The sequence below is a fragment of the Galeopterus variegatus genome, unplaced genomic scaffold, assembly GCF_000696425.1.
Source record: "Galeopterus variegatus unplaced genomic scaffold, G_variegatus-3.0.2 Scaffold145, whole genome shotgun sequence".
NCBI lineage: Eukaryota > Metazoa > Chordata > Mammalia > Dermoptera > Cynocephalidae > Galeopterus > Galeopterus variegatus.
Window position 1 is genome coordinate 584,960 of NW_007726256.1, and position 19,520 is coordinate 604,479.

Here is a 19,520-nt window from a genome sequence, read left to right on the forward strand (position 1 = left end):
CTGTTCTGTGGTTTGAAATGTAGGGTAAACTGAGCTCTGTTCCTGAGAGGATACGTGGGGAAATCATGCCCAGGCCCAGTGGAAACTCTTGTGCTCATTCCAGAGCTTTGGCTCCTAGAGGGTCTGGATGCAGACATGGGATTGTGGTTTACGTTCTGTAGCAGCAGTTCTGGAGCCATCAGTCTGCGAGTGGGTGATGCTGAAGTCCCAGGTCTGTTCCTTGGATGGACAGGGGCTTTGCCTGGTTTCACCCCAGCAGAAGCACACCTAATGCTAACTAGCCACCATTTGAATATGGACCCAGCGGGTGTGGGCGGAACAGTACAAATCCTTGGAAATTAGCAAATCCTCTCCTCCTTGATAGAAGGCTGGAACTTTAAAAGTTATTGCAATATGTGGAAAACTACATGTTAAACTAAAGGAAGGAATTGCAAATTTTCATTTTATTTATTATGGTTTTTTTGCGGCTGGCCAGCGCAGGGATTGAATCCTGGACCTTGGTGTTATCAGCACCAGGCATGGCTCATCATTATGTGCCTGTCTTCGTTACCACTCATCTGAAGCAGCTTGTCATAAGATGCCCCTCATGCCCATGGGGAATAGGACTAATTGTATATAAAGTAATACTTGGTCATTCTGGGGACTGGCTGCTTGGTTGGACCTTGGGGGAGAAAACTCCCTGAGTTTAGGCCCTGTAACTATTTTATCTTCTCACTGTGCATGAGTCTGGTCCCATGAAGGCTAAAAAAGTTCTTTCTGTGACAAAGTGACTCATTTCTGTGGAGGTAAGGGAACTCTTTGATGTCCAGGAAGAATTTTTATTTATTTATTTATTTTTTTTATTATTATTTTTTTTAAAAGATGACCCGTAAGGGGTTCTTAACCTTTGACTTGGTGTTGTCAGCACCAGGCTCTCCCAAGTGAGCTAACGGGCCACCCCTATATAGGGATCCGAACCCGTGGCCTTGGTGTTATCAGCACCACACTCTCCCAAGTGAGTCATGGGCTGGCCCCTCCAGAAAGAATTTTTAAAGTGCTCATCACAGAGCCTGGCATGTAATATATGCTTAGAAAATGGTAGTGTATGGGCCGGCCCGGTGGCGCACTGCTACAGTGCGCCGCTTGGGAGTGTGGTGGCGCTCCCGCCGAGGGTTTGGATCTCACATACAGACCGGTTCTGCTCACTGGCTGAGCGAGGGGCGGACGCAGCACCGAGGGTTGCGATCCCGTTGCCGGTCCCGGTCCGGTACGGGCGCGACACTGAAGGTTGCGGTCCGTTGCCGGTCACGAAAAAAGACAAAAAGGAAAAAAAAAAAAAAAGAAAATGGTAGTTTATGAATATATACATAAAGTGTATATGACTATATAACACAAAGTATTTTTCTATACTCTTACTCAACAACAAGCACAATCATCAACACAGAAGACAGACTTCTGATGTCTTTGACTAAATGTGCGGGGATTTCTCCCCACTGGCAAGCAAGCCAGCAATTCTTCAGCAGACACCAGTGGGGTGTCCTCCAATTCAACTCTGACACTATCTACCTGGAGATAGTGTCAGATTGCACAGGGTGAGGGCTTAATCCCCAAGATTGGGCTCTCACTTCAGATGCCGGTCATAAGCCCAGGCCTCTGGAACTTTGGATGAACCAGCTATAAATCAGGGTTCCCACAACCCCTTCTTTGGGTTTGATTAGTTTGCTTTAGCGGCACACAGAACTCAGGGAAATACATACTTATATTTACCAGTTTATTATAAAGGATATTATGAAGGATACAGACAAAGAGATGTATAGGGCCAAGTATGGGTGAAGGGGTGGGGAGCTTCCATGCCATCCTGGGTGCGCCACCCTCCAGGAACCTCCATGTGCTCAGCTATCCAGAAGCTCTCTGAAGCCAGGCCTCTCGAGTTTTATGAAGACTTCATACATAATTGATTAAATCTTTGGCCACTGATGATCAGCTTAAACTTCAGCCCCTCTCCCCTCCCCAGAGGTTGGGGGTTGGGACTGAAAAACCTTGCCATGGTCTTTCCATCCTGAAGCTACCCAGGGGCTGCCAGCCATCATTAGCACATGAAAAGACTTATCATTTTGGAAATTCTAAGAATTTTAGGAGTCGTATGTCAGGAGACAGGGATGAAGACCAAATACATATTTTAATGATATCACAGGTAGCTACCATTATCATCACCCATTTGAACCTTTGCAAGGCAGATTAAGATTCAGTTGACAAAACAAAATGACATGAAGCCTGTGACCACCCTTAAAAAAGTGGGTGCTGAGGCTGAGCTAGTTATGCCATCCTTTATCTTTTCTAGCCTACGGTGGGCAAGCAGACTTGATGGAGAGTTCTGCAGGAAAAAGTTTACTGCACTGTGGTGTGCGAGTCACCTACAAGGACTTCCTGGGGACTCGCTGAGTGTATCTCACTGAACTAGAGGAATGGGGGGACACAGTGATGCCTGGAATGTGACCACGTTAAGCCTTATCGCATAAAACCAAATTTTCTTGTCCACACCTAGCTGTCTCATATCTCATATGGAATGACAGTGCAGAGAGCTCAATGTCACAGAGACTAGAAATAAAAATGTTCATGTGTACTTGATTCAACTGGAGTTTACCTAGGAGAAACACTACTGCCTTGCGCACGGTACGCTCTTGCATACTGAAGGAGAAAGAGATAGAGGTGAAATCCGTTTGTTGCCTGAGGTCTGCTGTCCAGGATTAGCTGAGCCAGGGTAGATTCCTCAGCCACCTGAGAGCTTCCTCTCCTGGACAGTTCTTGGGTCAGAAGACTCCTGAGTCCTCCAGGACCCAGGTTGTAGATCGCTGTCAAAATATGCCTGAGAGAGTTAAGGAAGGAATGACAAGTTTGCCAGTGACATTTGTGACACGGATGCATCCCTAGCCACCACCTCCTTCATTTTTGCTCATAGTTCAATGATGTCCACCCTGTCATTTGGGAACAGAATATCTTCTTAAGTGGTTCCATTGGAAATCCATGATAATACAGTTTTTCTAAAACCCAAAGCAGTGTTCTCATTTGCTTGTGGTTAATTGTAGAGGCAGGATGAGGTAATAAGGGAACCAGGCGAAGCCCTGAATTTAAGTATAAAGATCTGTAACAGTGGCTCGAAATTGGCTACAGCTCTTTTTGGTGTTAAGTACTATTTTTTGTCCTGACCCAGGGTGTATGTCCTTCTTTGGAGACAATGAGGTGACACAGAGTATCCAGCCCTAGGGTTGAAAGAACGATCGGGGTTCAGAGTCCATTCTTCTCCCCTGGCCAAGGCTTAGTCGACATCTGCCCCTGTAGAGAGAAATCTTGGTGCACTTTGGTGTTTCCTAGAAAGGGCATGCTCCAGCTTCTCATGAGCAATGACTGGAACTTAACCTCCCTATGGGGAAAACACAATTCATTTTTCCATGAGATTATCCTTGGCACTGCTCAGAGGAACTGCAGACACAGTATCTAGTTATTGATTTATTAATGTTTAACTAAGCATCCAGTATGCCTTGGGTTCTTTTATTTTCAGAAGAACCCATTTCTTAAAAGAAATATAGCAGGGAAGAGAACATTTGGTATTTAAAAAAAATTTTTTTTTACATGATAGTACATGTAGCAGAGATAAAGAACACAGACACAGGAGTGAACAGAACTGGTGGGTGATCCTAGCTCTGATGCTTATTAGTTGTGTGTTTTTGGCAAACTACTTAACCTCTCTGAGTATCTGTAACAAAGAATGATATGATTTGATGTGAGGATTAAATGGGCATAATTTTATAATGTGTTGAATACAATGGCCATCATCTAATAAACACCCCCCCACACACAATCCAGTGGCTATTATCTACTTCACAAAATAACACTTTGGCAGGACTGTGGTATGAAGCTGGGTATACAGAGGGGACTGACATAGTCATAGCCACTGCCATCCCTGAGCTCACAGTCTGGGCTAGGGACATACATACAGATTTGGGAGCTGTCAACATTTGCCTGGAAATTTAAGCCACATGGGTAGATGCAGCTACCAGGAGAGAACAGAGCACAAACGTAGAGCCCTGTGACATTAGTGTGTCTCTGAAGGCAGAACCAGGGGGTTCCAGCTCATGGTCATCAGTACACTCCTCAAAAAGCAATACAAGGCAGTGTTTGTGCCTGAGTCTTAGGATGCCTGTATCCCCCACCTTCTCACACAGCACCCAACACCCCTACTTCAGTGAGAATTTGACGTGATCAGCTTCAATAAGACAGTGATTCGTGGGGACACCTGGTTTCCTGTGGTTTCCTGCATGTACATTTCCTGTATGTAAATGTCTTTCAGCTTACACATTCCTGCAGCATTTAACCCCATTTGCCATGGGAAACTACCCCTCAATAAAATAGTCATCCTTTTTCAGAAATGCACCATCTTGCATTTTTCTTGGTGAAATTTGGTGCCCTCTCCGCCTCCTCCCCACCCTTGGGGAGCTCAGTCTGTGGTCTGCTGTGCATACTGAAAGCATCAATGAAGTCATCCCTTCCTTCAGCTGTGAGACAAGGAAAGTCTCTCGTGCCACGTGTTGCAGCGAGAGCCAGCAGGCTTTTTTGCTCGTTACACTTGACAGAGTGTTAGGCTGAGGATTCTCCCCACTCTCATCTTCTTTCGAGCAATCACTCTGCCCAGGAAAATCTGAGCTCAACACGTGGAATCTGAGAGGCTTTAATTAGCAAGGACATCTTGTTAAAATTCAGAAGGACAGGCAACACTGAGAGCTCCTGCAAAGCATCTGGGGTTTCTCATATTCCAGACTTCAAAAACAAACACTGTGAGACTGGGCTTTGGGCAGCCTTGCTGTGGTTTATGGCAAGAGTCCGTGGCTTTTCTGCATTCGTTCGGAACTTCAGAAAACCATCTGCACTCCATTTATGTCTCAGAGAATAGGGAACCTCGGGCTGGGGTGGGGGTTGGATGGCAGGAGAGGGAGAGAAGTCTGCTTTTTAGGCTCTATTGTTGCCCACGAAGGGGATTTTGCACAGCGGAAGCTCATGTTCTGCCATGAACGCAGTAGGTGCTTTAGAGATCAATAAGCGTCGTTATGGGGACACTGAAGCACACAGGGGTTAGTGGCTCTGTACCCAGACGCTGTGCACCTGGGTTTGAATCTGTGGCCTTGAACTCATCGGTTGCACCATCGAGCATGTCACTCCATGCCTCTGAGCCTCAGTTCCCATCTTGGGGATCAAGTGGAGAATACGTGTGTGACTGTTTTATCACTGGGCTGAACGTTTTGAGACAACAATTGTGAAGTATTGTTTTTGTCCTACACCTGCCTTCCAGCTCACTCTGCTGGCTCAGATTCCAGAGCTTTTCTGGTCGCTTTTTCAGTCTTAAAAGAGAACGGCTTTTGTGAAGGCAGGTCCATCTCAGAACCTCACTCTCTCTCATCCAGGCCACGTCTTTTCTTCTCTCCCAGCTCAGGCCTGATGCTGGAACACACAAGCAAGCAGGAGGGAAGGGGCCCATGGTTGGCCTGGAGCTTTCCTTCTTCCATTTCTCCCCAACTTGCACAGCTGCTTCTGGCTTCTCCAGGTGCTGCCTGAGGTGGGTGGGTGAGGGTGGGTTAGAAAAGAAGGGAAAGGGTTCTTTTATTTAGCTGGGGCTGTTGTAGTCTTCTCTAGTTATTGGATGCCCTTCTTTTTTTTTTCCTTTTTGTCTTTTTTCGTGACCAGCAACGGACCGCAACCCTCAGTGTCGCGCCCGTATCAGACCGGGACCGGCAACGGGATCGCAACCCTCGGTGTTGCTCCCACACCTCGCTCAGCCAGTGAGCGGCCAGTCTGTATGTGGGATCCAAACCCTCGGCGGGAGTGCCGCCGTGCTCCCAAGCAGCGCACTGTAGCAGTGCGCCACTGGGCCGGCCCTTGGATGCCCTTCTTATGACAAATGCCGCCAGTGCTGGTGCACCCCCCTCCACTTGGTGGGAACCTTTTATGGGTCCTCCAGAGATTCCCTGAGGTACCTAGGACTTGCCTGATCTGTCTTTCCATCACACCGCAGCTGCCTCTCACCATGTGCAGGGAGAGCCTGGGCTTGAGTAGGTCACAGACACAGGAAACAACTAGGCTTTCTGACTTCTTCAGACTTGGCACAAGTAACTGTGAGCCTGAAGTTGGTTACAGAAACCCATGGTCAAGAGGCAGCTCTGCAGGTCTGTTTCCAGACAACTCCTGCTATGTGAGCCCCACTAGGATGTGCTCTTGTGACTGGGTTACTGTGAGTAAATGTGAGGTGCAGACCTCTTGTGGTTTGCCCTGCCTCAGCTTGTTAGTGATCAAAGAATATGCTATCCCAGATGGCGGCTGGGGCGCTAAGGGAAATGGGCTGGGGAGAGGGGCCATTCTGCCTGCTGACATCGACTAAGGCCCACACCTCCTCCTGGTGGCAGAGGTGGCAAATCTAACCACCTGCTCTGGCCTGGGTCGCCTGGCCTGGCTGACAAACTAGGCCACTCACGCACATATGGATTTGAGAAACAGCGATCGAACCCCTCTGCATGTGTGACTCTGTGCTCCTGACACAGGAGGGCCCCAAGGTGAATCAACCCAGGGTCCTCTTCTTGAGAGGCTTACTGCCTAGTGGGGAGACAAGCTGCATACTCTTGGTTACTCTTGGTAACTATAACAGGAAGTAAACTGTCAAGAGACCAACAGAGAGGTACCAATACATTTCTCTGAACACTTAGCAGGAGGAGAGCTAGTTTCCAGCTGGAGTGAGGTAGAGGGACAGAAGAGAAGACTTCATGGAGAAAGTATTTTTATTAGAAATTCTTATATTTTGCTGGTTCTTAAGCAGGGGTCATGAGCAGGATACCGGCCTTGGTGTCGATGGGCTTGGGTCTGAGTTCAGGTTCTGCCCTTCCTGGCTGTGGTATATAGGATAGATATCTTGCTCAACTTCTCGAGCCTCAGCTTTCTCATCTGTGCAAAGCATGGACTCTGGAGTCAGATTGCCTGGGTTCAAATCCTTCCACTCTTAGCTGTGTGCCTGTGGGTAAGTCATTTAAAGTAGCAGCACCTCAGTCCCTCTATCTGTAAAATGGGAATAATAATAGTATATTTCACAAAGGGTTGTTGTGAGTATTGAAGGAGTTGATAAACGTGAAACACTTAGAATGGTGGCTGTCCCATAGCGAGTATTCTACGTACAGCTGTTGTTGATAATATTAAGGGGAGGATGATCTTAGGGTGGTTACAAAGATTAGGGATCGAGGGATCAAAGGCTGGCACACAGTGTTCTCATCATTAAAGCACAGGTGAATACAGAATTAGAAGTGAAGAGAAGGTAGTATGAACAGTGTAAGCAAAGGCAGGAGGTGGGAATGTGCAACTTGGGAGGAAGAAGCAGAAAATAATTTAGTTCGGGTCCTCAGGAGATAAAAGATGAATTCTTTCTGCTGCTTTCTCAGCTTTTTGTGCATTCTTTAGAATCTGTTAAAAAGGCCAATTTCTGTCAACAAATCTTCATGGCTTTTTTTTGCATTTTTTTCTGGATGCAGGCCTCCTGGAGGGTCAGCTTACTGTCTTTCCAAGGATGGGTCTCCGGGGGATGTTCTGCTTCCCCTTGGGATTCCTGCTTGGTTCTGTGCTCCTGGTGGCTTCAGCCCCCACCATACCCGAACCACATGGCTGCAGCAACAAGGAGCAACAGGTCACTGTCAGCCACACCTATAAGATTGACGTGCCCAAGTCCGCCCTGGTCCAGGTGGAGGCTGACCCTGAGCCCCTCAGTGATGATGGGGCTTCACTCTTGGCCCTGGGGAAGGCCGGGGAGGAACAGAACATCATCTTCAGACACAACATCCGCCTTCAGACGCCGCAGAATGACTGCGAGTTGGCAGGCAGTGTCCAGGACCTCCTGGCCCGGGTGAAGAAGCTAGAGGCAGAGATGGCAGAGATGAAGGAGCAGTGTAGTGTCCAGCGCTGCTGCCAAGGAGCTGTGGGTGAGCTCACCACCTGGTATTCATTCAACAAACATTTAATGAGCACCTACCATGTGCCATGTGTTCCACCAGCTTCGTGAGCACTCTGTGAGCCTCGTGCGTTCGTACCTTTCACCCTGGGTTTTCTCTGGGGAGCCACGTCCCTGCTATTTATTCATTGGTATTAGCTCCAAGGTGGATCTGGAAGCCCGAGCAGGGAGGGAACAGCAGCTCTTCAAGAGAGTCTAGACTAGGGTTAATGCTTCCAGATGGGAATGCTTCCAGGGCTGTCTTACCTATAGATCACATCTCTACTCAAAGGGGAAGCAGTGGGATATGGAGGAAAGATAGAGGCCTTTGGGGCTAGATAAGACTCGGTTCAAATCCCAGTACTGCCACTTTTTAGCTGCATGACTTCAGGCAAATATCTTGTTTCCTCAGCTGTCCAATTAGTATATTTCTGAGAACTAGAGATGTATATAAGATTCCTGGCACACAGTAGATATTCAGCAAATTGTAACTATTTCCTTAGTAATAAAGTACTATAATTTGATTTTGCAAATGAAGGTTCCTCTCTACACTTCCTTTTTTAAAAATATAAACTGCCCAGGCCGATCCAAATGACAGTGAATGGTACTTTGATATAGATTTTTATGCCTAAAGGAATTGCTGTGGTTAAGAGCACGTCCTATGTGCTAGATACAGAACTAGGCACCTGGGACACAGCCATGAAAAAAAATAGCGTGGAATTGCCCCTGAAGAGCCTCCACCTTGGCAGTGTTTTTAGGAAGGAAAGAGAATGTTCTGAGAAACAGGAGCTTGGGCCAGAGAAGGGATTGCAGTGACTGGCCTGCCTTCTAGCTGCCTCTTGCTCTATAGGGTCAGAGATGGGGGAGCCTGGTTAAATCCCTTCTCCCACCCTCATGCTCATAATTGAGACTCAGCTGTTTCTGCAGATCCACTTTCCTGGACTTCAATATGGTTCATTTCCCAAGGACCTGGCCTTGCTCTGTCTAGCTACATCCAGCCAGATAAGACAAACTCCACAAGCCTGGATCTCGCCTGCCTCCCCGACGAGCCCTGCCCTGTCCCTTAGTGTCAGCGGCCAGCTGACATCCAGGAAGGAACACTTAAGGCCCCTTCATAGAAAGGCAGTAAATAATTACCCGCAGGGAGATTTACATGAGGAAGGCAGGGGAAGAAGTGTGGTTCCTGCGGCTTTTCAGGCAGAAAGAGGAGCGCACGTTTGTAGATTTCTGGGGTCAGGGTCTGGCCCAGGCTGGAAGGGGCCAACACTCAGCCCATCCTCCCACCCCCCCCAAAAAAGGGCCATGCAGGACCCAGAAATCACCAGTCCGCTCTTAAGGGTCTCCAAACAAGGAGACCCCACCCACCACCCTCACCCGCCAGCCTACTGTCTTTCCTCTCCCTCCCAGATCTGAGCCGCAACTGCAGCGGCCACGGGACCTTCTCCCCCGAGAGCTGCAGCTGCCGCTGCGAGCAGGGCTGGGAGGGCGCCGACTGCGAGCGGCCCGCCTGCCCCGGGGCGTGCAGCGGCCACGGCGTGTGCGTGCACGGCGCGTGCCAGTGCCACGAGGACTTCACGTCGGACGACTGCAGCGAGCGGCGCTGTCCCGGCGACTGCAGCGGCCGCGGCTTCTGCGACACCGGCGAGTGTTACTGCGAGGACGGCTTCACTGGCCTCGACTGCGCCCAGGGTGAGAGCACGGACGCGCCTTGGGGGGCCCCCGACTCCCCTCTCCCTGCATCCTTTAACCATCGGTTCTACATTGTCCTTTAGCCTGGATCAGGATCCTGCATGGGGGGGGGGGGGCTTGTTAAAACACAGACTTCTGGGTCCCACCCCACGGCGTTTCTGATTCTGAGAATGTACCTTTCTAACAAGTTCCCAGGTGATGCTGATGCTGCTGGTTTGAGGAACACTTGGTCTTATGTTTGACTTGTGTGGGGGATTGGGTGGGGTGGGAGGGAATGTTATTAACTCCCGACCAGTTAACTCCTGGGAGGAGGGAGTGTCAAGAATGGTGCCTAAACCAGGTCTGCATCCTAGCACGGGCATTGCAGTGTCAGGTATATAGTAGGTGCTCAGTGAATACCCATTGGCCCCTCATTCCTCACCCTCTCCACCCGCTTCCTGTTCTGCTGCAGTGGTCACCCCCCAGGGCCTGCAGCTGCTCAAGAGCACAGAGGATTCCCTGCTGGTGAGCTGGGAGCCCAGTGAGGTGGACCACTACCTCCTCAGCTACTACCCCCTGGGGAAGGAGCTCTCTGGGAAGCAGATCCAAGTGCCCAAGGAGCAGCACAGCTACGAGATTCCTGACTTGCTGCCTGGAACCAAGTACATAGTCACCCTGCGCAACGTGAAGAAAGAAGTGTCCAGCAGCCCTCAGCATCTCCTCGCCACCACAGGTGAGGAAGCAGCCAGATGCCCAGATTTCCCACGAAGGGCCCTATTTTAAATGTTTTCTCCCACCGTCCACACGAATACCCTTTTGCTAGTCAGGCCGTTGCCCTGATTTGTGGTCTGAAAAACATAGTTTCTGCAGCCCTAGGTTCTGGAGAAGAGTCCCAGTTCTCTCTCTCCTTTCTGTGCTTCCCAGTTGTTTGGTCCTCCTAGCCAGTGACCGCAGCCTGCTGGATTGGGGCTCATGGGGTCCCCTTTGTCCCTGAGACTAGTAAGTTCTGTTTGCCTCCAGCCCAACATGAGCAGTCAGAGGGTACTCATGCACCCCCAGCCACTCATTGAGCCTCCAAGGCCATCCAGCAAGTTCAAGTGGGTATGGGTGGGGGGCTGCTGAAGCCACCTGTGTTAGATTCATCTGAGTTAGATTCATCTCAGCAGGAAAGACAGGACACAAATAGGGTAATTGAACAAGATGGGTTTATTGATTGTTTTAGCATGGGAGAACTCACACCCTGGGGAACCGTGGGCAAATCTCAGTAGGAGAGTGTTAGAAAGGACTGGTTATGGAATTTGGGCTTATATTAGGTGACTTGGGGGAAGGTTTAAGGAAGCAGGGATTTGCTTTGGGTTGGATGCTGTCAAGAAGTGGGGTGTAATTCTATGGTTGGGTATCTCAGTGAATCTTATCTAGAAAGAGGGCAGACTGGAGGGAAGCTAAAGCTGTGATCAGTAAAGAAGAAGCAGTGGTTTATATTAGTCAGGATAGGGGATGTTGAGTCATTTGTGTGCTTTGGACAATGGTCATGTTTTCATCTGTGTTCAGACCTGATCGTGCAATGGTCTTGTCCTTGCCTTGCTCTCTCATGGTCTCAGAGTGGCCTTGTCTGAGGTTGCTGTTCTGTGGGATGGCTTGTGTTCAGTGGGAGAACAGCGAGCTCTAGCTGTGCAAGCCAGGCCGGCTCCCGGCTGCCAGGGGCTGCTTTTCTCTCTCCCCTTTTTGTCTGTGGCTGCCTCTCCTCTCAGTTGGGACAGTGTCCAAAGCCTCCCAGAGAAGAAGAGACATCTGTTCTGAAAGTCTTAGCAAACCCTCTTGGCATCTTGCTCTAGGGACTTGTAAAATCCTGGCAGTGAGAAGTTTGTCCTTCTGGCTAATCCGATTCAAGTTAAGCCCATTCTTACTTGCTCCTCAGGGGAGCCGCAGACCGAGAGACACTATTGCCATCATAACCTTGAATGTTTTCATTAAGTCCTTGCTTTTCCACCTGTGAATCCCTCCCAACTCTCTTATGCCATGGACCTCTTCTATAATACTTGAGTCACTTTCATTACTTGCCTCTTGACCTGTCGCTGAGGGAATCCCATCTTTGAAGGAAGTCCAAAAAACAGAACCTGGAGGCTGGTGGGGGAAGCCAGCGGGTGAGAGGAAATGCTTCAGAGAAAAGGCTCAGTGAGGCTCTTTATATCCATAACAGTGAACCAGGGATGTTCAGAGCCAAGGTAACTGGAGAACGCTGAGCGCACACCCTTTCTGATGCACAAATTCCTTGTGCCACGTCCAGGCAAGTGGTCGGTCAGCCTGGTGGAAACACCTCCAGGGACGTGAAGGTGGGGGTATGCCCGAGGAAGGGGGCCAAGGCTGGGAATCTGGGGCACTCGGCTTCCCTGTTTCGAGCTGCAAGGCCTGGTTCCATCAGCCTGTGGTACAGCTGTTGGAATTCACGGTGCTCCTAAAAGACCCTCATCTCCCCCACCCCCTGAAAAAGTTCTTCCCTGAGAGCCACGTCAGTGGCTCCCACATCCCTTTATGTTAGTCATTATAAATTCATGGCTTTTTTTCCTGAGTAGAAGGGTAAGCCATTAATGCTTTACTATGAGCAACTGTACAGTCCCTCTCCTCCTTCATAGGACAGATAGACTGGACAGCACCAGAACACCAGGTACCTGGTCGAAGTGCTAAGATTTGGTGGAAGGTGCAGGAAGGATACTCAGAAGGACCAAATTAAAATTCATCTACTTTATAGTTTGGCCCAGGGTTAATCCTTAGAGGATAATTTGAGGGGCCAGGGCTCTAATTTGGGAGATGGAGGAAGGAGCTGGTTGTATTATCAACATTTTCCTCCAGAAAATTTGAAATGCATTTCCCCAGCTTTGCATGGAAGGGCTCACGCTTCTCATCCTGAGGTTGGCTCTGAGGGCAGGGACTCTGTGGCTAAAGTGGGAGCACTGAGTTCAGCACAGTCTGATCCATGTGCTGAGTGGTTTGGCTGGCTGGCCTGGGAGGTGCAGGGGCTTGACCAAAGTCAGTGTGGACAGGGAGGGCTGTGCAGCATCTGATGGGATGGGGTACTGGAGGCTTTCCTGGAGATGGTCCATCCTCCATGGAAAATTTGAAAACCAACAGCTTCGTTGCTACTTCAGTAGCCTGAGACACCTGCTAAGAACTCTGTGCTGGGGCTGGGCCCTCAGTGTGTCAGAAAGGGAGTTGGCTTGGAAGCCTGCACTTTGCAGATCTTTGGGGCCTCTGCTCTTCACTGGTCTCTCTTGCCTTCCCTGCCCTCACCCTAGATCTTGCCCTGCTTGGCACTGCTTGGGTGACAGATGAGACTGAGAACTCCCTTGATGTGGAATGGGAGAACCCCCCGACCGAGGTGGACTACTACAAGCTGCGGTACAGCCCCCTGACAGGGCAGGAGGTAGCTGAGGTCACTGTGCCCAAGAGCAGTGACCCCAAGAGCCGATATGACATCACTGGTAAGAGCCAACACTGGGGATGAGATTTTTGCTGTGGGTGTTGAATGGGGACAGTGTGTGCAGAGGCCACCAGCATCTGCACTGCTCCAGTGTGCACAGAGGGTCCTGGGGCCTTAGGAACCACACTTGACCCCCAAAACTCCCAGACATGAGCCCACTCTGGAGGCCTGCAGACTCTGCTGCAGAATCCCAGAGAACCTTGCTCACAAGTTACACTTCTGAAACGTCCTCCCAAGTCAGCTGAGCCTCTTGAAGATCTTGTGTATGTCTCAGGATGGATTTGATGGTGTACAGACATTCCCAGAGAGAGAGAGGGAGGAAGAGGAATATTGAGTCTGGTTTACAATGCACTGAAAGAGCTATGTCAGGAGGCCTGGGTGGGGGCTTCCCTGTCTCAGATGACTGAGTTAGTGCTGCTGAGACCTAGAGCTCAGATGGCTGCTAAGGAAACGGGGGTGCGGGGATGGATGGAGTTTTGCAACTCTTGAAATTTATACAATTTTCAGGGCCCTCTTTAAGAAAAGTAATACACAGTCACAAATACCTGATTAGGCAGTGGGCATTGGAAGTGGCTCTGGAAAGTGAGGGGCCCTAAGGCTTATTAACTTTGCAGAACATCCTCCTCTGGGGCCTTGTTCCACCGCCTGCTGCCTGAGTTCTGTCTTGAGAGAGAACGCCTTGGGGTTCCCAGTGTTTGTGGAGTGGAGAACGCGAGCGTGTGCCTTGTATGTGCTGCTGTTTGCCTGCCTTTTGCTACTGGAGTTCACATATTTGTGCCTTGAAGAACAATCATTCGAATTGCTTCTCTACAGAGACTTAAATTTAAAATACAAGGAAAAAATCCAGGCCAATTATTACAATGAGAAGGAAAGCAACTTTTGAGGGCAAAGGATTGCTGGGAGCAGGAAAACAATTAGGGCTGTAAGTCCAATTGGGAAATAAGTGCTAGATGTCCCAACGAAGACCGGAAGCTCCAGCGACTTCATCTCATCTGTTCTGACCCCCCTTTCGCCTCCCAACCCATAAGTCTCCTCAGTGACACCGCATATTCCGCTGGTCCTGTGGAGCTTTGTCTGTCTGTAGACAGGGGTCAGTGTTTGGAGGAGGAAGCGGAGCCTTTCATCTCCACCTCACAAGAGAAATCCTGGGGAGAGCAGTGCTGGGGAGTGGGGTCCGGGCCCGTACTCACCTCCAGCTCCGGATGCTTGTTTCAGGCCTGCAGCCCGGGACAGAGTACAAGATCACAGTGGTCCCCATGAGAGGAGAGCTGGAGGGCAAGCCGATGCTCCTGAATGGCAGGACGGGTAAGAGCCACTCACAGGCGCTGTGAACGTTTAATCATGTTCGTGTTCCGATGCTTTTCTTGGCTGACTTCTTCCTGTTTAAAAATTCTGGGATTTGTGTGTAGAGAGATTCTATCCCTTTATGTACTGACATCTAAGGTAAGAGCCACTCGCGGGCGCTGTGAACGTTTAATCATGTTCGTGTTCCGATGCTTTTCTTGGCTGACTTCTTTCTGTTTAAAAATTCTGGGATTTGTGTGTAGAGAGATTCTATCCCTTTATGTACTGACATCTATTTGGGGAGGCAGGAGAGGGGAAACAGACTTCTCTTATTTCAAATTTTTCTTGCCATTGAAAATCTCCTTCAGGATCTTAGAATCAAGAGCAAAGACCATTTCTGACACTTTTTTGCTTATTTTAATAGCTTCAATCACTGAGTTATTTTTAAGGCATTTATTATCTTGGACCTATGCACACAGCTCCATATTAACTAAAGATAGGTGATCCATACTTTTTTGTTGCTGCTCCTGTGTTTTATTGACACCCACACTCATGCAGTCTGCTTTAAAATGTCAAAAGATATTAAGAACCCTTACATGGCAGTAGTCATATATTTAGTATCTGTGTATACAGAAAATATGTAATGATAAAATGTTAAAAATTGGCAACCTTAATTTATTAATCAGAACAGAATTTGGAAACATTGTAGGCATATATATAAGATATCCTATGAAACTTTTAGTTTTTAAGCAACGCTTGAGCCCATATTTAACTGTGAGCCTCCTGTAATAACTCGGTGCTCCTGCCTATGCCAAGTTGGCAACTGGTGACTTTAGAACATAAGGCCACTGGTGGAGGCTAATCCATGGACCCAGCAAAGCAAGGATCCTTGAATTTTAAGTCTTCCTTGCAAAGTTTTTTAGTTCTTTCCAGTACAGTCTTGGAAATAGCTGGTTGGGGTGGTGAGAATAAGGGCAAGATGGTGCAAGAATTGAATTTGCGATTTCAGAGGTTTAACAAATTGCATATCTGGAGTATGAAAGAATTATAGTTGGGCAATGGTAAAGGATAAAATATAATCTGATTTACAAACTACACAGTCTAGAATGTGCAGCCTGCCTGAATAGTGGACTAGTGAAATGTTTTAGTGAGTTGGAAAATGGTAAGTACTTCCTTGCTTATGGTGGCTTTCTCTGTAGCTGCGAATTAATTGAGAGCTTACTATGTACCAAACGTTATACTCACTAAGCACTTTTCATGAATTATCTCATTTAGTTCTCACAGCAATCCTATGAAGTAGGTACTGTTATTATTTCTATGTCATGTATAAGAAAACTGTGGCTTAGAGAAGTTAAGCTCAGGATTGCCCAGCCAGGAAATGACAGAGCTGGGATTTGAACCCAGGACTTTGGGGTTAGCTAGAAAGCTAAAGTGCTTCCCACTTGTACCCTCCTGTAAGAGATAAACAAACACTTATTCTTCTCTTACACAGTCAGTACAACACAGAGCTCTTTATCTCTGGTCACCAAAACGTGTGTGGGGACTTTCCCCCCACACCAACCAATTCTCTATCAGACATAATTCAATTCAATTCTGATACCTGGAGAGTTTCAATTCCCACAGATTTAAGGGCTCAGTCCCCCATGACTGCCCTCACTTCAGATGCCAGTCACAAGTCCCAGGTTGTGATTGTATTTCTGACAAATCAGCTATAAATCGGGGGTTCCTAAAACCAATAATTTGCTAGAGCGTCTCACAGAACTCAGGGAAACGCCTTATTTACATTCACCCATTTATTGCAAAGGATACAGATGAACAGCCGGATGGAAGAGATGTACAGGGCGAGGTATGGGGGAAGGGGTGCGGAGCTTCCGTGCCCTCTCCCAGTGCACCCCTTTCCAGGCACCTTCTCATGGTCAGCATCCAGGAAGCTCTCCAAACCCCGTCCTCTTGGGTTTTCCTGGCGGCCTCATGATTGATTAAATCTTTGGCCATTAGTGATTAAGTCAATCTTTAGCACCTCTCTTTGGTCAGGGAGATAAGAGGAGTTAGGGCTGCAAGTTCCAACCCTTCAATCATGGTTAGTTTCCCTGTCCACCCCCTCCCCCACCCTGAGGCTCTCCAGGAGCCACCAGCTGTCAGTCATCTCATTAGCATACCAAAAGACACTTATCACTTTGGAGATTCTGAGGGTTTTAGGAGTGTGCCAAGAATTGGTGATTAAGACCAAATATACATTTCTTAATGTAAATCACAGTATCATACCTCCCATCCTTCTTGTACATCATTTCTGGTTAATTTTCACACCATTTACTGGCTAGGTAAAAAATTCCTGTGACTCCTCACTTCCTTAGGATAAGGTATAGCGCTTGTGTCTTGGCCTCAGTGGGCCTGTCCAACCGGGGCCATCTTTATTCTTACTGTTTCCCAACAGGAAACCTTCCTGTAGCCTGACTCTTCCTGGGGTTTCCTAACACAAAAGGCTTATCTCTACAGTGTGGGTTTGTTTATGCTGTTACCCCAGCCTAGAAAACCCTCTGCTATTATCTCTAGCTATCAATTAATTGATAACATTCATTAACAAACATTGATTGCAGGGTACAGTTGAGGAAAAGAGACATGGTCTCTGTAGAAACTTCCTGCCCTTCCAGGGTTCACAGCAGAAATGTCAGTCATACTTCCAGGCTGGGCTCAAACCTTAGCTTCTCCACTGAAGCCTTCTATGACCACAGTAAATGTTGGCCATCTTCGCCTCTGAGTTCCCAGAGCGTTTAATCACAAATGACCTTCAATTGCTAGTTAACCTTTGAAGTACTTCCAGGCTGGGCTCAAACCTTAGCTTCTCCACTGAAGCCTTCTATGACCACATTAAATGTTGGCCATCTTCACCTCTGAGTTCCCAGAGCGTTTAATCACAAATGACCTTCAATTGCTAGTTAACCTTTGAAGTATATTATCCTAAATAGAGTGGTAGCACTCAAGAAGTGTTTTTATTGTCAATTATATCCTAAAAGCAGGATGGAATATTTTACTGGGTTCCAAATAAATTTGTGTCATGTGCTTTACCATAAAAAAAGAAAAAGACACTGTAATTTCTAAGGTAAGGAAACACTCTCAAACCTGGCTAGACTGTTAATTAATTTAAGGGGGAAAAAAGAATCTCTGTTTTCTCCAAATGTTTTAGATCCTAGGAGATGGAAAAAGACACTGAGAACTTAAGAACAGCATAAGCATGCACAGGGAGGACATGACACAGTTCAAGTGTTTGCCATTTAACAAGTCACACAGTGGAACTAATACCATGAAAGGGAAAGGTTGACTGGAAATCTTCACCCTGTTAACACACTCAAAGTGCACTGGAACACCTTCCAGAAAGGCAAGGCTTCAGAAACAGTCCGGCTTCAAGCTCAATGAGCAAAAGCCAGGCCAGTGTCTTTGGGGGAAACGTCCCTGGACTTCTCCATCAGACCCTCACGCCGTACTCCACATCAAATGATGAGAAAGAGGCCACTATCTGAGAGGTGACGCTATTCTTCTGTCCTCGCTGTCTCCATGTGTGAAATAAAGGGTTGGACTAAATGAATTTAAGTCCTTCTCTCTCTTTTTTTTATGATTATATTATTCTTTTAATAACTTCTGTGATTCATGCCTTTCCGTGGTGGGTTAAGGCAAAGCATGCTTGCTTTGTTGTAATTCACAAGCTGCCGTGCACAACAGAGCATATGGCCCAGCATATCCACTTGTCAGCAGTTTTCTCAGAACTTTCCCCTTTAAACTTTGCTATGAGATAGCAGTTTTGCTTCTCTTATGATCTGTTTCACTTTTTACTGATTTTCTTTACTGATTTTCAAACACAGTGTTCCATTTGAAATGGCCTAGCCCTAAAATTTTCCTTCCCAAACTCCTTCATGTTGCAAAATGAGCTGTCAACATTTAGATCTCCTGTCTCATGCACAGCCACCCAACACCCACACCCAGTGGCTGAAGAATAATAATGCTCTCTATCGTTTGAGAGACCACTGTATTCTAGTGGGCTTCTGTATACTGTGAAGCCCATAAATATTACCTCTGGCCCTTGTAATAGTATGGCAAACATTATTATTCCCATTTTACAGATGAGAAAATTGAAGCCTACAAAGTTTAGGAGACTCAGGAACTAGTGAATATCTGAGCCATCATTTAAACTTAGGTTTGCTTGAGACCAAAGTCNTCCGTGGTGGGTTAAGGCAAAGCATGCTTGCTTTGTTGTAATTCACAAGCTGCCGTGCACAGCAGAGCATATGGCCCAGCATATCCACTTGTCAGCAGTTTTCTCAGAACTTTCCCCTTTAAACTTTGTTATGAGATAGCAGTTTTGCTTCTCTTATGATCTGTTTCACTTTTTACTGATTTTCTTTACTGATTTTCAAACAGTGTTCCATTTGAAATGGCCTAGCCCTAAAATTTTCCTTCCCAAACTCCTTCATGTTGCAAAATGAGCTGTCAGCATTTAGATCTCCTGTCTCATGCACAGCCACCCAACACCCACACCCAGTGGCTGAAGAATAATAATGCTCTCTATCGTTTGAGAGACCACTGTATTCTAGTGGGCTTCTGTATACTGTGAAGCCCATAAATATTACCTCTGGCCCTTGTAATAGTATGGCAAGCATTATTATTCCCATTTTACAGATGAGAAAATTGAAGCCTACAAAGTTTAGGAGACTCAGGAACTAGTGAATATCTGAGCCATCATTTAAACTTAGGTTTGCTTGAGACCAAAGTCGATAACCTTTCCAGAAGCAAAGTTAGAGGACAGCAGGAAGAGGATTTCTGAGCACATTCTTTACAAATGGTGCCTTTTGGATACTTCCATTGCCACCCTGGGAAGGCAGTAGAGGAAGCCTGTGAAAGCAAGACCATGAAATGCATAGGTACTGTAGTCTAAAGGTATCTCTTCCATGAACTCATCTTCAAATTGGTCACATAGGCCCTGTCCTGTATCTCTGTCCCCAAGCTCACATCTCCATAGATTTTACATCCTGGCTGTGCTGTTCTCCACTGCACCAACTGGGTGATTCACAGGTGTCCACTGTGAATGGAGAAACCTGTTCCTAA

General features: G+C 47.5%; 1 protein-coding gene across 1 annotated transcript in view; it reads left to right on the forward strand.

Moving 5' to 3' along the window:
* The first annotated feature begins 7,576 nt into the window (after positions 1 to 7,576).
* TNN (tenascin N) overlaps positions 7,577 to 19,520 on the forward strand; it is a 54,773-nt gene continuing 42,829 nt past the window's right edge. The window contains exons 1-5 of the mRNA XM_008591190.1: positions 7,577 to 7,985; positions 9,401 to 9,682; positions 10,134 to 10,394; positions 12,955 to 13,140; positions 14,355 to 14,444. Coding sequence (XP_008589412.1) covers positions 7,577 to 7,985; positions 9,401 to 9,682; positions 10,134 to 10,394; positions 12,955 to 13,140; positions 14,355 to 14,444 — 1,228 coding nt within the window. The remainder of the gene's footprint in view (positions 7,986 to 9,400; positions 9,683 to 10,133; positions 10,395 to 12,954; positions 13,141 to 14,354; positions 14,445 to 19,520) is intronic.